At 45.0% G+C, this 20,762-nt stretch overlaps 1 protein-coding gene and 1 long non-coding RNA gene across 2 annotated transcripts in view; one reads left to right on the top strand and one right to left on the bottom strand.

Moving 5' to 3' along the window:
* Positions 1-20,762, top strand: part of LOC144774021 (uncharacterized) — a 538,416-nt gene that overhangs the window by 230,912 nt on the left and 286,742 nt on the right. The window lies entirely within an intron of this gene.
* LOC144774011 (uncharacterized) lies at positions 321-8,483 on the bottom strand. The gene is made up of 2 exons (XM_078659053.1): positions 5,602-8,483; positions 321-1,917 (listed from the first exon to the last, which is right to left on the bottom strand). The coding sequence occupies exon 1, from the start codon at positions 8,278-8,280 to the stop codon at positions 6,298-6,300; it is 1,983 nt and encodes a 660-aa protein (XP_078515179.1). The 5' UTR covers positions 8,281-8,483; the 3' UTR covers positions 321-1,917; positions 5,602-6,297.

Consider the following 20,762-nt stretch of genomic DNA (forward strand, 5'->3'; position numbering starts at 1 on the left):
GGCCCGGCAGCTGCCGGGGCTGGATCTGGGATGAGCGCGCTAGCTTTTAATAACAATACACAAGTATATATAGTAAAACAGTTGCATTACAGTACATATGACAGGCGGAGCAGTGGGTGGAGCAAAGGGTGTGACGCGTAGCAGTCGCGAAAGATAAGGGTGAAAGTGGGTGTAACAGGGCGTATACATAGATATGTGATGCAAACGTAACAGAATATGTCATGAATGGGGCGGAAACATGGAGGGGGCTACCTAAGGAGCCGGGACCTCTAACCTGATGGTGCGCGCAAACTGGCAATGACGTATTACTAGGAGAAGCTGGGGGCTACGAACTCTGTGTTAGGAGCAGAGACTGAAGTCTGGAGAGTCAGGGCGACATGTACCTAAACAGTATCTAGTATCTGATGTTTAGAGAACATGTTGATAGAATCCAAAAGTTATCGGGGTAAAGGCTAACAGACTCTAAGACTGGAGCATGCATTATTCTACATGTAGTGCGTGATGAAGAATATTAAATGACCATTAAATACAGTATTTCTCTTACATGGAGACGTAAAGGCTAGACAATGACGGAAACTATTGATGCGGTTCAGTAGCTTTAGGAATGCAGAGAAGGAGGGCTGAACTGATAACTAGAATCATAACATACTCTTGGCAGACTCAGAGGCAGAGCCAGGCTGAACCGGGCACTGTGAGGCAGGAAGTAAGTGAAGGGTCAGGGATACAGGTGGGGGCTGTATCGCTCCTCAGCGAGGGCTTCAGGAGACAGGAGCTGAATCTGGTGTCCGGGCCCTTTTGAGGCCTAGAAACGGGGACTTTACAATGGAATAACGTGCACACTGAGAAACGTGGCAACGTAACTTTACATAGGCCTGATATTCGTAGTATTCACGAGAACTAGAAATAGACATACTAGAGATGGACACAACTGTAATTGCGTCATTAATCGAACATGGGGAATACATATGCATATTAATCATGCACACATAACATATGATGGAGGACGCGTAGGGACACAGAACATGGCAAAATTTACTTTTCCACATTCCCTCCTTGTCACTACGTTTCCATCAGGAAACATCAATATTCATGATACCATCTATCATTTCATACAGTATCATTTGCTCGTCTCGAATTTTCTTGGAACGGGATTTAGAACGGGGCTTGGGACTAGGAACACATGATGTAGCACAAATGCCGCAAATCGCAGGGCCACATTGTATACAGAGGCAGCAACTGAATATGATCGCTACTGCAATACCTAGAAAGGACAATACTTTCCATCCCCAGGCGGAAATTATATTCCAGAACCAACCGGACCATGTCCAGGTGCCTGGATCTTGGTGTAACAGATGGGCAATTTTATGGAGTCTGGTTATAGCTGAATAAACAGACGGCGCGTTATTTGGAATGAAAATGCAGCAACTAGATCCGATGACTCTACAGGCCCCGCCCCTATCGGCCAATATGACGTCAAGGACGAGACGATTCTGTAAAACGACAAATCTCATAGCAGATTGCTCTTCAGTCAAATTACCTAGGGCAGAGGCAGTCTCATTAACTACTGCTTCAAGGGTTCTGGTTAACCTACGAATTAGCTTGCTATTCTGGATAGGGCCTATAAAAAAGAAGAAACCTCTATTGAAATCTGTATACTGTTCTAGAGCAGTTTCAGTATAATCGACAATCGGGGACTCGATCTCCCTTCTATGTCTAATGTGTACTAGATGTGTATTTCTGTGATAATCAGATGGGGCTAGGAAAACTGGTGGCAGTAGGAAGGCAATGTAACAGGTTCCCTCCCAATCGAGGGGCAGACGAACATATGCGGTTTGACCACAAATAAAATAAGAATGACGTGAAGCTTTGAAAATAGATTTCCCACTGTCACTATACTTGACAATGGTAGTACAATCACTATGTCCTACATGTACGGAACCATTATTTCGGACACATAATTCACCTTTGACTGGTAGTACTGAAATAGCAGGTAAGTCTGGAGTAGAATCAGACTGAACATTCAGGACCATGAAATTCGAAGAATAATTTCCTAAATTGTAAACTTCATTTTCTAGATCTAACCCTGTTCTGTGGGGAAGACCTTGCTTGTCTGGAAAACATGTACTGTTAAGAAAAGACATATCTGTTGAGGATGACGTTAACGTGGACCATGCTCCACACGAACCATTATGTGAAAATGGATAAGGAAAGAGTGGCAGAACTCCCTTCGGTGTCTGGAAAGGGGGGAGTCGACCACACACCCAACAATTAGTGGCATTGCTGGTCTGGTGTGAGTAATGTAACATGCGGATAAAGGAATTGTTACGCATAGCGAGGCGGTAAGAGAGTTCATGAGGAGGCAGATCACTAAACGTGTGCTCTACTGTAACATTAAAAGACTTATTTACATGAGAAACTGGAAAATACAGATAAAATGCATAACTGGTGCAGGAAATCATAATGCTGAGAAATAATATGAAACTTAGAAAAACGATACATCGGATTGAGTTTTGACTAACTCTCTCACTATGGGGGTCTATTTTATACATGTCAGAAACCGGTCTAACCGTTTCACCTAGGGGAGGACTTAGACAATCAAACTGGCTGACTTATTTTACTAGACCTTAACTTTTTCTTATACTCCTGTTGCGGAGTTGTCTCTAACAGGGAGGGTGTAGTAACATTGTCTTTTGCGGGACAGTCCTTAAGAATCTTACTTTGGCAGTCCTTTAAATCCTCGGAAATGTTCTTTGAAACTGGTTTCAATCCATAAAACTTTTTGATATGCGAAAGATGCACCCAGCCTTTGCGTCCCTCCAACTTCACGGCTGTACGGGTGGCCAGGAGGACCTGTCTGGGCTCCTTCCAGCGAGGCTCCAGCGGACTTGAACGGTCAAAATTTCGCACTAGGACCATGGATCCGGGAACGATTTCATGCGGTGCCACCTCGGTATTGTCTGGAAAGGCGGCGGCAACCTGTGAACGACAAGAGTTGAGGGCAGACATCAAGGAAGCTAGGTAATCTGTCAGCATATTACTTGAAACATCGGTAATACTTCGGGGTCTAGGTGTACCCCACATGTTAGGGGGGCGGCCGAAAACGACCTCATACGGGGACAGACCTGATCTGGAATGTGCGACCATGCGCATATAAAACAAAGCGACTGGCAGAGCTACTAGCCAGTCTACACCTTTCTCTTTACATACTTTGGCGATGCGAATTTTCAGGGTCTGATTATGTCTCTCTACGAGACCGGCTGCTTCAGGATGGCGTACACAATGGAACTTCCACTGGTACCCTAACAACAGGGAAACATGTTTCATCAACTCAGATGAGAATGGCTGGCCGTTATCAGAATATACGACTCTAGGGAGTCCATAACGGGGGAAGAACTCACGAACCAACTGCTTAGCAGTGGTCGCGGCTGTGTAATCTGGGACTGGATATGCTTCTGTCCACCTGGACAAAGCGCATACAACTACAAGGACATACTTGAAACCTCGACATCGCTCCATCTGAATGTAATCCATCTGGAGGACTTCAAAAGGGTGGTCAGGGGGCTGGAATCCACCTTGTTCCACCGCGACACTTTTACCTGGATTAAACTGACAACATATCATACAGGTACGGACTTTCTGCTTGGCTGCAGCTCGTAAATGCTTGTTGAACCAAATGTTCTGGATACTGTCTAACATTGCTTTCTCTCCTAGATGTGCTGGACTATGTGCGGTATTAATAATGACTTGAACCATAGAGTCGGGGAGAAACCATGTGGCTCTTCCCTTCGTTACCCATCCCTGATCTGTCTGGACCCCTCCTTGTTCGGACCATTTCTTGATTTCATCGGGAGTAGCATGTAACTGGATATCTATGACATCTTGAGTAGGGTTTTTAACTGTCATACATGTAGTCGGATCTGGAGTGAGTGTCTGTGTTAGCTTAACTGAAATGTCTGGAGCCTGTGCTGTAAGCTTGGCTGTGCGATCTGCTAGATCATTACCCTGGGAAATAGTGTCAGTAACTTTCGTATGTGCTTTGCATTTCATGATAGCAATGGATGTCGGTAAGTGTATTGCATCTAACAGAGCTTGAATAAGGAGACCATGCTGAATCTTGGTTCCATGAGAAGTCATGAAACCTCTCTCCTGCCAGAGCACTCCAAAGTCGTGTACAACTCCAAATGCGTAACGTGAATCTGTGTAAACATTAACTTTCAGGTTCTTGGCATGTATGCAGGCTTGAGTCAGAGCAACTAGCTCCGCTGCCTGAGCAGACAGGGTGTCAATACGGTGTGTTTCAATAACTTCAGTGTCAGTAGTCACTGCATACGCGGCTACTAGTTCTCCTGTACTGGTTCTCATGCATGAACCATCCACATAAAGTGTCAGGTCGGGATCTGGTAATGGAATATCTGTCAGATCTTGTCTTGGCTTGGTCATGATGTTAACTACTTCCACACAATCGTGTGTGGCAGGATTTGGATTAACTGATGGTAACAGTGTAGCAGGATTCAGAACGTTGCAGCGTCTGATTTCTATGTGTGGCTGAAACAGTGTCAATTCATAACCTGTTAAACGTGCAATTGTCAAGTGCTGAGTTTGTGTTCGGTTTAAAAGAACTTCCACGGAGTGTGGAACTTGTACGGTCAGGGAGTGTCCTAAGACTATGGAATCACTTTGTCTGATAGCTAGTGCTGTGGCTGCAACTGACTTGAGACACGCAGGCAGAGCCTGGGCTACAGGATCTAATGTGCTCGAAAAATAAGCACAAGGCTTGTATTGTCCTACTTGATCTTGTGTGAGAACAGATAATGCTGTACCTTCGCGTTCAGTGACGAAAAGTGTAAAAGGCTTACTGTAGTTTGGTGTAGCTAGAACTGGAGCTTGGCATAGGGCTTTCTTTAATTCATTAAAACTAAGTGTATGTTCAGATGTCCAAGGGAGGACAGTCGATACGGCTGCCTCCTGTGTCGTTAACTGTATCAGTGGTTTGGCTAGAAATGCATTCTGTGGAATCCATTGTCTGCAATAAGAAGTAAGGCCGATAAAAGCACGTACCTCCTTCTGGGTCTTTGGCTGAGGAAGACTCGCTATTAACTGGATACGGTCAGGTGTCAACTGCCTACCCCACTTGGACAGTAAGTGGCCTAAGTAGATCACTTGCTGGACACAGAATTGAAGCTTCGAAGGGGACACCTTGTGCCCCATCTCGGCTAGGAAATACAATACTGTAAGTGAGGCTCGCTCGCAAGCACGTTCAGAACGGGCTGTGATCAGTAGATCATCGACATACTGGAGCAGGGCAGTGCCAGTTGGCATGTGAATATTGTCTAGTTGTCTCTTGAGTGCTTGACTGTAAATACTAGGACTTTCTGTGAAACCTTGAGGAGCGCGTGTGAACATATAGCTCCTTCCATTTAAACAAAATCCGAAAAGAAACTGGCTGTCCGGATGAATGGGGACACTAAAAAATGCGTTCTTGAGGTCTATGACAGTGAAAAATGAGGCTTCGGAATCAATGGCTGTCAATAGGGAAGAGATATCTGGGACAACTGGGTACTGGGGAATAATACATTTATTAAGTTCTCGAAGGTCAATCACTAATCGATATACCGGGGGTGCATTTGGATCAGTACGTTTCATGACAGGAATGATCGGAGAATTACATACATTGGAGTCAGTTTCTACCACTACTCCTTGAGCCATGAGCTCGTCAATAATTTTGGATAAGGCTGCTACAGCCTCAGGTGGCAATCTGTACTGTCTGATTCGTGGCAGGACTACACCTGGTTTAAGAGTCACACGATGGGGTGTGATTTGCATAAAGCCAACATCAGTTGGACCTTGCGCCCATAGATGCTGCGGGACATTAGACAATCTCGGATCAAAATCTCGTAATACATAGTGACCCTTGAAGTCACGTAGGAACAATCGTATTCCCTCTGGGGAACAGCATATAACTGCACCTAACTCTTTCAGTGTTTTAATGCCTAATAGATTTTCTGGACATGACTTAGTAAGTAACAGATCAGTAGTGCGGGACAGTGGACCTACTTCTAGGGTAACTGGCTTTGATATTTCATTTACGATAGGTTTTCCTGAAAATCCAAGGGAAACATTTCTAGAGCCTGAGAGCGGAGCCCCTGGAACTTCGGCGTGACTGATGGTGGTCCTACTTGCCCCTGTATCAATCAGAAACTTTCTGTCTTTCCCTAGTACTTGACTGTGAACATAGGGACCCTCTTGATCTACAGGTATCTCGATGAGAGGCAAGCCTACCTCCCTCTCTAGGCTGTTTCATGAATATGGCTGATACTCTGGATACTCTGACTGCGCATACTGATACATCTGCTGTGTAACATGCTGTGTTGCAGCGATGGGCTGCGGTACAGTAACTGTCTGTGGTGCATTCTGTGGCTGAGAAGTCTGTGAAACTTGCTCTTGTCTAGGCGGACGTGGTCTTTCTTTAGTCTTACCGGTAGCTATGTTGTGTTTCAGAACTGCACACTCGTTTATAAAATGACCTGGCTGTTTACAATAATTGCAGTTCCCTTTAACGGGAGCTGCAGGGTGACTGGCTTGATTCGGACCCCTCTTCTGACTGTCTTGAGGAACAGATTGTGCAACTAGTACTTTCATTTTCGTGTCTTTCATACGCTTTCTCTCGTGTTCTTGCTCTTCTCTGATTCTATTCTGGTGATATTGAAGCATCTGTAACATCTGGGACGGGGTATTAGCTTGCCAGGTACTTTCGACTTTCAAAACTCGATTCTTAACTTGTGGACTTGAATTCTCGACTAGTTTAGTTACAAAAAGATGAGGGTATGACTCGCTACTTGTCTTGAGGCCACTGTTTATAATAAAACATTTTTCAAATCTAGAGTAAAAATCACTAGTGTCTTCGTCTTGTTTCTGTTTACATGCTGAGATTGCATCCCAGTCTTCCTTTTTAGTTGCTAATAGTCTGGGCAAAACTTGTATTAACAGTTCAGGTAATTCTTTACATTTATCTCCAAGACCGGTACCTGGTACTCGTGCCTTATCTTCAGCTTCTAGAACTGCCCAATCGATCTTTTTCTCTCCCACCTCCCATTCCTTTTCCTTGAGTTTCTCATATACCCCTGCGGGCAACAAGACTTTTAACATTTTAATGATATCTGGATACGTGTATTCTCCCATACGGAGCATGTCCTTTAATTCTCGGTGGAACCCTGCTGGATCTTTATCATGACAGGGAATTAACTTTTTCATCTCTAAGAGTTCCATCTTTGTGATCGGGGTGTAAACAAACACTCGTTGCATTTCACCACCGTCTGTCTTAACTGGATGCACTTCTCGTAACGGATTCTGTCTGTCTATGTAAAACGCTTTACTTTCTGGGAGTGAAACATGAACAAAATGCGGGTTCAGAAACATACTATATTTGTGGCGCTGTTCTAGAATGACACTAATCAAATCGGTACCTAAACCTTTCCATCTATACTGGAGCAACTCGTTCAGGACATCGTGTAACGGACCTGGATCAGAATGTTGACCCTCATACAATGTAATGAGGTGCTGGATCATATACATACCCACCAGTCGCTGTTCGGCTGGGGGCAATTTCAGAAACATTTGTGCCACTATTTCGTCTGGAAAAGTGGTAGAATCAGTAATCCATCGGACTGCTGATCGGGCTAGTTCTTGTTCATGCATAGTACTTAATTCACTGTAACCGATTCGTGATTTCAGAATGTGATCGGTAGCTTGAAATACTTGTTCCAGAGAACCTTGTTCTGGTGCTGGATGATGTAAAACTGACTTGTGTTCTAGGCGCAAATGGCGATCTGGAAATCTAGATTTTCCTACATACGCTATTCTGTCGGGATTCTCGTCCTCTACCTCTTCAGTATCTGAGTTACTTTCTTTCTCGCTTACTTGTGCTGCTTTACGTTGTTCGTGTAACTTTATTATTTCTTTACGGATTTTCTTGTACATACTCTCTATACTACTGATAGTCTTGTGTTTACCCTCGGCTATATTATCACTCCACCTTGTCAGGATTTTCATTTCGGCTTGATCTTTGGTCGGATAATCTTGTTCTCTTATTAGACAATTAATCAGAAACTTTAATAGCATGAGCTGGACTTCAACTTTTCTTTGGCACATGACGTCACTAATACTTTCTGGATCATTCCCTGTACGGATGAAACGATATATTCTGTCTAGATCTCCTTTCATATCTGGTAGGGTGACTAGATACTCGGTCACCTTTCTCACGCGTAATGAATATAGAACCATATTATCCTCGCCTGGGACTGGATCATAGCCACATTCGTTAAGGGCTTTTCTTATTTCTGCAACAGACTGATACCTGGGCGTACGCTGTGACGCTTGTGCATGTAATTCGGCTAACGTTAAACGCTTGTGTGGCGGCGGGGTTCCTGGAGGACCTCCCCCTGCGGCCCCTAAACTAGAGTCGTCTACTGATGCTCTTCGTCCTGGCAGAGTGGGAAATGGAAATGCAGGCTGGACTTGTATGGCGGGCTGGACCGGGGGTACCGTAACAGGTACTCCGGTGTCTGGAGGAGCGGGAAGTGCCTGATTTACAGGGACTGGCGGAGCGGGATTTGCATATTCTGGGACTGTGTCGTCCAAATAGGACGAAATGAAAATATCAGCTGCGGTCGGTTTGTGACGTAGCTTGGTCGGAACTAAGGGTGGCGGAAAATTACTGAATGCCTCCGGGGTCGCTTTTGGCAAGCCCTCGGCAAGAAGAGGATACATACCCTTAATAAGAGCATGCCTCTGTCTGTCTGACTGTTCGGCTTTAACTCGTTCACCTATCTCGATTAATTCTTTTTCTTGTGCTCGCTCTAAGGATTCTCTACTTAATTCAGACTTTCTGATTTCTTTTTCGGTTCTTTTATGAGATTCTTTGCGCCATAACTCAATGGCATCTTTCTGTGACTGTCTGGCTTTCTTTTTCCATAATGCCTCTTCTACTCTCATGATGCACTCGGCATTCCACGTACCTGATACGGGCCATCTATACTTTTCCTCTAACTCTTTGGTATACTCTACCCATAAATCTAGATATAATATGGCACTTATGCCATGCTTCTGATACATAAAATGACCTGGACTGTCCCTAGGCGGGACAGGAACTGCTTCTTCTAGCAGACCCTTTCTAGTTTTTAACTGACGTAATCTCGAAAAGAGGGACATTGCAAACTTGAATCTGAACACAATACAATACACGAGGAACAATAACAATTGAGAAAACAATTCAGGCATACCACGACATTGAAAATACATTGAATAACATTATGAAGCAACAGTTCGGACAGAATACTACCTGGAACACTGAGAACAGAAACACATGAATTTCTCGAGAACGGAACAGGCTAGAATTACTGGATGCGCTGCTGAAACAGCACGGAACATACCGGTCCCATAAAGGGACGCATCAAGACCCGTATCCACCTAGGTGAACACTTCGTTTCAGATCTGCGTACCCAGACCCATCGGACCAGAGACAATTTAGATTGACCCTGTCTAGATACTACCCCAGCAACGGTACTCACCGGGCAGCAAGAACGGAAAGCCTCGGACTGGACTGGACTGCTTCGACGCCGGACGGACGAACTTCGGACTTCTGTTACGGGTGGGCCTCCGGATACCTCGGACCTTGGACTCTCGGCTTGGGCTCTGGTCGGGACTCGCCGCGTTCCTCCACCGCCTCGTCTGGATGCTGGACCGCCACCTCCGTCTCCTCCGTGGGCCTGAGGGATACTTGAAGCAGAAATATCTGCACGTGCACGGTATGGTTCCGTCACGGCTGCAGAGGGTCAGGGGGCCGGCGTGGCTTCACCGGCGTGTGGGGAAAGGGCAAGTCCCTATTCGGGCGCCATTATGTGGTATATAAATAAATAATACCGGATCTAGGTTTGACTAGGCATAGCAATAACAGATAGCTCAATAAATAAGAGTCAAGATTCGAGGTAGTAGGAGTTTGCAGGTTTATTACAGCATAAAGGACAGGAACAGGACAACCTGCATAGGAATAGGATGGCAGGGCCCGGCAGCTGCCGGGGCTGGATCTGGGATGAGCGCGCTAGCTTTTAATAACAATACACAAGTATATATAGTAAAACAGTTGCATTACAGTACATATGACAGGCGGAGCAGTGGGTGGAGCAAAGGGTGTGACGCGTAGCAGTCGCGAAAGATAAGGGTGAAAGTGGGTGTAACAGGGCGTATACATAGATATGTGATGCAAACGTAACAGAATATGTCATGAATGGGGCGGAAACATGGAGGGGGCTACCTAAGGAGCCGGGACCTCTAACCTGATGGTGCGCGCAAACTGGCAATGACGTATTACTAGGAGAAGCTGGGGGCTACGAACTCTGTGTTAGGAGCAGAGACTGAAGTCTGGAGAGTCAGGGCGACATGTACCTAAACAGTATCTAGTATCTGATGTTTAGAGAACATGTTGATAGAATCCAAAAGTTATCGGGGTAAAGGCTAACAGACTCTAAGACTGGAGCATGCATTATTCTACATGTAGTGCGTGATGAAGAATATTAAATGACCATTAAATACAGTATTTCTCTTACATGGAGACGTAAAGGCTAGACAATGACGGAAACTATTGATGCGGTTCAGTAGCTTTAGGAATGCAGAGAAGGAGGGCTGAACTGATAACTAGAATCATAACATACTCTTGGCAGACTCAGAGGCAGAGCCAGGCTGAACCGGGCACTGTGAGGCAGGAAGTAAGTGAAGGGTCAGGGATACAGGTGGGGGCTGTATCGCTCCTCAGCGAGGGCTTCAGGAGACAGGAGCTGAATCTGGTGTCCGGGCCCTTTTGAGGCCTAGAAACGGGGACTTTACAATGGAATAACGTGCACACTGAGAAACGTGGCAACGTAACTTTACATAGGCCTGATATTCGTAGTATTCACGAGAACTAGAAATAGACATACTAGAGATGGACACAACTGTAATTGCGTCATTAATCGAACATGGGGAATACATATGCATATTAATCATGCACACATAACATATGATGGAGGACGCGTAGGGACACAGAACATGGCAAAATTTACTTTTCCACATTCCCTCCTTGTCACTACGTTTCCATCAGGAAACATCAATATTCATGATACCATCTATCATTTCATACAGTATCATTTGCTCGTCTCGAATTTTCTTGGAACGGGATTTAGAACGGGGCTTGGGACTAGGAACACATGATGTAGCACAAATGCCGCAAATCGCAGGGCCACATTGTATACAGAGGCAGCAACTGAATATGATCGCTACTGCAATACCTAGAAAGGACAATACTTTCCATCCCCAGGCGGAAATTATATTCCAGAACCAACCGGACCATGTCCAGGTGCCTGGATCTTGGTGTAACAGATGGGCAATTTTATGGAGTCTGGTTATAGCTGAATAAACAGACGGCGCGTTATTTGGAATGAAAATGCAGCAACTAGATCCGATGACTCTACAGGCCCCGCCCCTATCGGCCAATATGACGTCAAGGACGAGACGATTCTGTAAAACGACAAATCTCATAGCAGATTGCTCTTCAGTCAAATTACCTAGGGCAGAGGCAGTCTCATTAACTACTGCTTCAAGGGTTCTGGTTAACCTACGAATTAGCTTGCTATTCTGGATAGGGCCTATAAAAAAGAAGAAACCTCTATTGAAATCTGTATACTGTTCTAGAGCAGTTTCAGTATAATCGACAATCGGGGACTCGATCTCCCTTCTATGTCTAATGTGTACTAGATGTGTATTTCTGTGATAATCAGATGGGGCTAGGAAAACTGGTGGCAGTAGGAAGGCAATGTAACAGGTTCCCTCCCAATCGAGGGGCAGACGAACATATGCGGTTTGACCACAAATAAAATAAGAATGACGTGAAGCTTTGAAAATAGATTTCCCACTGTCACTATACTTGACAATGGTAGTACAATCACTATGTCCTACATGTACGGAACCATTATTTCGGACACATAATTCACCTTTGACTGGTAGTACTGAAATAGCAGGTAAGTCTGGAGTAGAATCAGACTGAACATTCAGGACCATGAAATTCGAAGAATAATTTCCTAAATTGTAAACTTCATTTTCTAGATCTAACCCTGTTCTGTGGGGAAGACCTTGCTTGTCTGGAAAACATGTACTGTTAAGAAAAGACATATCTGTTGAGGATGACGTTAACGTGGACCATGCTCCACACGAACCATTATGTGAAAATGGATAAGGAAAGAGTGGCAGAACTCCCTTCGGTGTCTGGAAAGGGGGGAGTCGACCACACACCCAACAATTAGTGGCATTGCTGGTCTGGTGTGAGTAATGTAACATGCGGATAAAGGAATTGTTACGCATAGCGAGGCGGTAAGAGAGTTCATGAGGAGGCAGATCACTAAACGTGTGCTCTACTGTAACATTAAAAGACTTATTTACATGAGAAACTGGAAAATACAGATAAAATGCATAACTGGTGCAGGAAATCATAATGCTGAGAAATAATATGAAACTTAGAAAAACGATACATCGGATTGAGTTTTGACTAACTCTCTCACTATGGGGGTCTATTTTATACATGTCAGAAACCGGTCTAACCGTTTCACCTAGGGGAGGACTTAGACAATCAAACTGGCTGACTTATTTTACTAGACCTTAACTTTTTCTTATACTCCTGTTGCGGAGTTGTCTCTAACAGGGAGGGTGTAGTAACATTGTCTTTTGCGGGACAGTCCTTAAGAATCGTACTTTGGCAGTCCTTTAAATCCTCGGAAATGTTCTTTGAAACTGGTTTCAATCCATAAAACTTTTTGATATGCGAAAGATGCACCCAGCCTTTGCGTCCCTCCAACTTCACGGCTGTACGGGTGGCCAGGAGGACCTGTCGGGGCTCCTTCCAGCGAGGCTCCAGCGGACTTGAACGGTCAAAATTTCGCACTAGGACCATGGATCCGGGAACGATTTCATGCGGTGCCACCTCGGTATTGTCTGGAAAGGCGGCGGCAACCTGTGAACGACAAGAGTTGAGGGCAGACATCAAGGAAGCTAGGTAATCTGTCAGCATATTACTTGAAACATCGGTAATACTTCGGGGTCTAGGTGTACCCCACATGTTAGGGGGGCGGCCGAAAACGACCTCATACGGGGACAGACCTGATCTGGAATGTGCGACCATGCGCATATAAAACAAAGCGACTGGCAGAGCTACTAGCCAGTCTACACCTTTCTCTTTACATACTTTGGCGATGCGAATTTTCAGGGTCTGATTATGTCTCTCTACGAGACCGGCTGCTTCAGGATGGCGTACACAATGGAACTTCCACTGGTACCCTAACAACAGGGAAACATGTTTCATCAACTCAGATGAGAATGGCTGGCCGTTATCAGAATATACGACTCTAGGGAGTCCATAACGGGGGAAGAACTCACGAACCAACTGCTTAGCAGTGGTCGCGGCTGTGTAATCTGGGACTGGATATGCTTCTGTCCACCTGGACAAAGCGCATACAACTACAAGGACATACTTGAAACCTCGACATCGCTCCATCTGAATGTAATCCATCTGGAGGACTTCAAAAGGGTGGTCAGGGGGCTGGAATCCACCTTGTTCCACCGCGACACTTTTACCTGGATTAAACTGACAACATATCATACAGGTACGGACTTTCTGCTTGGCTGCAGCTCGTAAATGCTTGTTGAACCAAATGTTCTGGATACTGTCTAACATTGCTTTCTCTCCTAGATGTGCTGGACTATGTGCGGTATTAATAATGACTTGAACCATAGAGTCGGGGAGAAACCATGTGGCTCTTCCCTTCGTTACCCATCCCTGATCTGTCTGGACCCCTCCTTGTTCGGACCATTTCTTGATTTCATCGGGAGTAGCATGTAACTGGATATCTATGACATCTTGAGTAGGGTTTTTAACTGTCATACATGTAGTCGGATCTGGAGTGAGTGTCTGTGTTAGCTTAACTGAAATGTCTGGAGCCTGTGCTGTAAGCTTGGCTGTGCGATCTGCTAGATCATTACCCTGGGAAATAGTGTCAGTAACTTTCGTATGTGCTTTGCATTTCATGATAGCAATGGATGTCGGTAAGTGTATTGCATCTAACAGAGCTTGAATAAGGAGACCATGCTGAATCTTGGTTCCATGAGAAGTCATGAAACCTCTCTCCTGCCAGAGCACTCCAAAGTCGTGTACAACTCCAAATGCGTAACGTGAATCTGTGTAAACATTAACTTTCAGGTTCTTGGCATGTATGCAGGCTTGAGTCAGAGCAACTAGCTCCGCTGCCTGAGCAGACAGGGTGTCAATACGGTGTGTTTCAATAACTTCAGTGTCAGTAGTCACTGCATACGCGGCTACTAGTTCTCCTGTACTGGTTCTCATGCATGAACCATCCACATAAAGTGTCAGGTCGGGATCTGGTAATGGAATATCTGTCAGATCTTGTCTTGGCTTGGTCATGATGTTAACTACTTCCACACAATCGTGTGTGGCAGGATTTGGATTAACTGATGGTAACAGTGTAGCAGGATTCAGAACGTTGCAGCGTCTGATTTCTATGTGTGGCTGAAACAGTGTCAATTCATAACCTGTTAAACGTGCAATTGTCAAGTGCTGAGTTTGTGTTCGGTTTAAAAGAACTTCCACGGAGTGTGGAACTTGTACGGTCAGGGAGTGTCCTAAGACTATGGAATCACTTTGTCTGATAGCTAGTGCTGTGGCTGCAACTGACTTGAGACACGCAGGCAGAGCCTGGGCTACAGGATCTAATGTGCTCGAAAAATAAGCACAAGGCTTGTATTGTCCTACTTGATCTTGTGTGAGAACAGATAATGCTGTACCTTCGCGTTCAGTGACGAAAAGTGTAAAAGGCTTACTGTAGTTTGGTGTAGCTAGAACTGGAGCTTGGCATAGGGCTTTCTTTAATTCATTAAAACTAAGTGTATGTTCAGATGTCCAAGGGAGGACAGTCGATACGGCTGCCTCCTGTGTCGTTAACTGTATCAGTGGTTTGGCTAGAAATGCATACTGAGGAATCCATTGTCTGCAATAAGAAGTAAGGCCGATAAAAGCACGTACCTCCTTCTGGGTCTTTGGCTGAGGAAGACTCGCTATTAACTGGATACGGTCAGGTGTCAACTGCCTACCCCACTTGGACAGTAAGTGGCCTAAGTAGATCACTTGCTGGACACAGAATTGAAGCTTCGAAGGGGACACCTTGTGCCCCATCTCGGCTAGGAAATACAATACTGTAAGTGAGGCTCGCTCGCACGCACGTTCAGAACGGGCTGTGATCAGTAGATCATCGACATACTGGAGCAGGGCAGTGCCAGTTGGCATGTGAATATTGTCTAGTTGTCTCTTGAGTGCTTGACTGTAAATACTAGGACTTTCTGTGAAACCTTGAGGAGCGCGTGTGAACATATAGCTCCTTCCATTTAAACAAAATCCGAAAAGAAACTGGCTGTCCGGATGAATGGGGACACTAAAAAATGCGTTCTTGAGGTCTATGACAGTGAAAAATGAGGCTTCGGAATCAATGGCTGTCAATAGGGAAGAGATATCTGGGACAACTGGGTACTGGGGAATAATACATTTATTAAGTTCTCGAAGGTCAATCACTAATCGATATACCGGGGGTGCATTTGGATCAGTACGTTTCATGACAGGAATGATCGGAGAATTACATACATTGGAGTCAGTTTCTACCACTACTCCTTGAGCCATGAGCTCGTCAATAATTTTGGATAAGGCTGCTACAGCCTCAGGTGGCAATCTGTACTGTCTGATTCGTGGCAGGACTACACCTGGTTTAAGAGTCACACGATGGGGTGTGATTTGCATAAAGCCAACATCAGTTGGACCTTGCGCCCATAGATGCTGCGGGACATTAGACAATCTCGGATCAAAATCTCGTAATACATAGTGACCCTTGAAGTCACGTAGGAACAATCGTATTCTCTCTGGGGAACAGCATATAACTGCACCTAACTCTTTCAGTGTTTTAATGCCTAATAGATTTTCTGGACATGACTTAGTAAGTAACAGATCAGTAGTGCGGGACAGTGGACCTACTTCTAGGGTAACTGGCTTTGATATTTCATTTACGATAGGTTTTCCTGAAAATCCAAGGGAAACATTTCTAGAGCCTGAGAGCGGAGCCCCTGGAACTTCGGCGTGACTGATGGTGGTCCTACTTGCCCCTGTATCAATCAGAAACTTTCTGTCTTTCCCTAGTACTTGACTGTGAACATAGGGACCCTCTTGATCTACAGGTATCTCGATGAGAGGCAAGCCTACCTCCCTCTCTAGGCTGTTTCATGAATATGGCTGATACTCTGGATACTCTGACTGCGCATACTGATACATCTGCTGTGTAACATGCTGTGTTGCAGCGATGGGCTGCGGTACAGTAACTGTCTGTGGTGCATTCTGTGGCTGAGAAGTCTGTGAAACTTGCTCTTGTCTAGGCGGACGTGGTCTTTCTTTAGTCTTACCGGTAGCTATGTTGTGTTTCAGAACTGCACACTCGTTTATAAAATGACCTGGCTGTTTACAATAATTGCAGTTCCCTTTAACGGGAGCTGCAGGGTGACTGGCTTGATTCGGACCCCTCTTCTGACTATCTTGAGGAACAGATTGTGCAACTAGTACTTTCATTTTCGTGTCTTTCATACGCTTTCTCTCGTGTTCTTGCTCTTCTCTGATTCTATTCTGGTGATATTGAAGCATCTGTAACATCTGGGACGGGGTATTAGCTTGCCAGGTACTTTCGACTTTCAAAACTCGATTCTTAACTTGTGGACTTGAATTCTCGACTAGTTTAGTTACAAAAAGATGAGGGTATGACTCGCTACTTGTCTTGAGGCCACTGTTTATAATAAAACATTTTTCAAATCTAGAGTAAAAATCACTAGTGTCTTCGTCTTGTTTCTGTTTACATGCTGAGATTGCATCCCAGTCTTCCTTTTTAGTTGCTAATAGTCTGGGCAAAACTTGTATTAACAGTTCAGGTAATTCTTTACATTTATCTCCAAGACCGGTACCTGGTACTCGTGCCTTATCTTCAGCTTCTAGAACTGCCCAATCGATCTTTTTCTCTCCCACCTCCCATTCCTTTTCCTTGAGTTTCTCATATACCCCTGCGGGCAACAAGACTTTTAACATTTTAATGATATCTGGATACGTGTATTCTCCCATACGGAGCATGTCCTTTAATTCTCGGTGGAACCCTGCTGGATCTTTATCATGACAGGGAATTAACTTTTTCATCTCTAAGAGTTCCATCTTTGTGATCGGGGTGTAAACAAACACTCGTTGCATTTCACCACCGTCTGTCTTAACTGGATGCACTTCTCGTAACGGATTCTGTCTGTCTATGTAAAACGGTTTACTTTCTGGGAGTGAAACATGAACAAAATGCGGGTTCAGAAACATACTATATTTGTGGCGCTGTTCTAGAATGACACTAATCAAATCGGTACCTAAACCTTTCCATCTATACTGGAGCAACTCGTTCAGCACATCGTGTAACGGACCTGGATCAGAATGTTGACCCTCATACAATGTAATGAGGTGCTGGATCATATACATACCCACCAGTCGCTGTTCGGCTGGGGGCAATTTCAGAAACATTTGTGCCACTATTTCGTCTGGAAAAGTGGTAGAATCAGTAATCCATCGGACTGCTGATCGGGCTAGTTCTTGTTCATGCATAGTACTTAATTCACTGTAACCGATTCGTGATTTCAGAATGTGATCGGTAGCTTGAAATACTTGTTCCAGAGAACCTTGTTCTGGTGCTGGATGATGTAAAACTGACTTGTGTTCTAGGCGCAAATGGCGATCTGGAAATCTAGATTTTCCTACATACGCTATTCTGTCGGGATTCTCGTCCTCTACCTCTTCAGTATCTGAGTTACTTTCTTTCTCGCTTACTTGTGCTGCTTTACGTTGTTCGTGTAACTTTATTATTTCTTTACGGATTTTCTTGTACATACTCTCTATACTACTGATAGTCTTGTGTTTACCCTCGGCTATATTATCACTCCACCTTGTCAGGATTTTCATTTCGGCTTGATCTTTGGTCGGATAATCTTGTTCTCTTATTAGACAATTAATCAGAAACTTTAATAGCATGAGCTGGACTTCAACTTTTCTTTGGCACATAACGTCACTAATACTTTCTGGATCATTCCCTGTACGGATGAAACGATATATTCTGTCTAGATCTCCTTTCATATCTGGTAGGGTGACTAGATACTCGGTCACCTTTCTCACGCGTAATGAATATAGAACCATATTATCCTCGCCTGGGACTGGATCATAGCCACATTCGTTAAGGGCTTTTCTTATTTCTGCAACAGACTGATACCTGGGCGTACGCTGTGACGCTTGTGCATGTAATTCGGCTAACGTTAAACGCTTGTGTGGCGGCGGGGTTCCTGGAGGACCTCCCCCTGCGGCCCCTAAACTAGAGTCGTCTACTGATGCTCTTTGTCCTGGCAGAGTGGGAAATGGAAATGCAGGCTGGACTTGTATGGCGGGCTGGACCGGGGGTACCGTAACAGGTACTCCGGTGTCTGGAGGAGCGGGAAGTGCCTGATTTACAGGGACTGGCGGAGCGGGATTTGCATATTCTGGGACTGTGTCGTCCAAATAGGACGAAATGAAAATATCAGCTGCGGTCGGTTTGTGACGTAGCTTGGTCGGAACTAAGGGTGGCGGAAAATTACTGAATGCCTCCGGGGTCGCTTTTGGCAAGCCCTCGGCAAGAAGAGGATACATACCCTTAATAAGAGCATGCCTCTGTCTGTCTGACTGTTCGGCTTTAACTCGTTCACCTATCTCGATTAATTCTTTTTCTTGTGCTCGCTCTAAGGATTCTCTACTTAATTCAGACTTTCTGATTTCTTTTTCGGTTCTTTTATGAGATTCTTTGCGCCATAACTCAATGGCATCTTTCTGTGACTGTCTGGCTTTCTTTTTCCATAATGCCTCTTCTACTCTCATGATGCACTCGGCATTCCACGTACCTGATACGGGCCATCTATACTTTTCCTCTAACTCTTTGGTATACTCTACCCATAAATCTAGATATAATATGGCACTTATGCCATGCTTCTGATACATAAAATGACCTGGACTGTCCCTAGGCGGGACAGGAACTGCTTCTTCTAGCAGACCCTTTCTAGTTTTTAACTGACGTAATCTCGAAAAGAGGGACATTGTAAACTTGAATCTGAACACAATACAATACACGAGGAACAATAACAATTGAGAAAACAATTCAGGCATACCACGACATTGAAAATACATTGAATAACATTATGAAGCAACAGTTCGGACAGAATACTACCTGGAACACTGAGAACAGAAACACATGAATTTCTCGAGAACGGAACAGGCTAGAATTACTGGATGCGCTGCTGAAACAGCACGGAACATACCGGTCCCATAAAGGGACGCATCAAGACCCGTATCCACCTAGGTGAACACTTCGTTTCAGATCTGCGTACCCAGACCCATCGGACCAGAGACAATTTAGATTGACCCTGTCTAGATACTACCCCAGCAACGGTACTCACCGGGCAGCAAGAACGGAAAGCCTCGGACTGGACTGGACTGCTTCGACGCCGGACGGACGAACTTCGGACTTCTGTTACGGGTGGGCCTCCGGATACCTCGGACCTTGGACTCTCGGCTTGGGCTCTGGTCGGGACTCGCCGCGTTCCTCCACCGCCTCGTCTGGATGCTGGACCGCCACCTCCGTCTCCTCCGTGGGCCTGAGGGATACTTGAAGCAGAAATATCTGCACGTGCACGGTATGGTTCTGTCACGGCTGCAGAGGGTCAGGGGGCCGGCGTGGCTTCACCGGCGTGTGGGGAAAGGGCAAGTCCCTATTCGGGCGCCATTATGTGGTATATAAATAAATAATACCGGATCTAGGTTTGACTAGGCATAGCAATAACAGATAGCTCAATAAATAAGAGTCAAGATTCGAGGTAGTAGGAGTTTGCAGGTTTATTACAGCATAAAGGACAGGAACAGGACAACCTGCATAGGAATAGGATGGCAGGGCCCGGCAGCTGCCGGGGCTGGATCTGGGATGAGCGCGCTAGCTTTTAATAACAATACACAAGTATATATAGTAAAACAGTTGCATTACAGTACATATGACAGGCGGAGCAGTGGGTGGAGCAAAGGGTGTGACGCGTAGCAGTCGCGAAAGATAAGGGTGAAAGTGGGTGTAACAGGGCGTATACATAGATATGTGATGCAAACGTAACAGAATATGTCATGAATGGGGCGGAAACATGGAGGGGGCTACCTAAGGAGCCGGGACCTCTAACCTGATGGTGCGCGCAAACTGGCAATGACGTATTACTAGGAGAAGCTGGGGGCTACGAACTCTGTGTTAGGAGCAGAGACTGAAGTCTGGAGAGTCAGGGCGACATGTACCTAAACAGTATCTAGTATCTGATGTTTAGAGAACATGTTGATAGAATCCAAAAGTTATCGGGGTAAAGGCTAACAGACTCTAAGACTGGAGCATGCATTATTCTACATGTAGTGCGTGATGAAGAATATTAAATGACCATTAAATACAGTATTTCTCTTACATGGAGACGTAAAGGCTAGACAATGACGGAAACTATTGATGCGGTTCAGTAGCTTTAGGAATGCAGAGAAGGAGGGCTGAACTGATAACTAGAATCATAACATA

Source organism: Lissotriton helveticus, chromosome 1_1 (assembly GCF_964261635.1).
Source record: "Lissotriton helveticus chromosome 1_1, aLisHel1.1, whole genome shotgun sequence".
Taxonomy (NCBI): domain Eukaryota; kingdom Metazoa; phylum Chordata; class Amphibia; order Caudata; family Salamandridae; genus Lissotriton; species Lissotriton helveticus.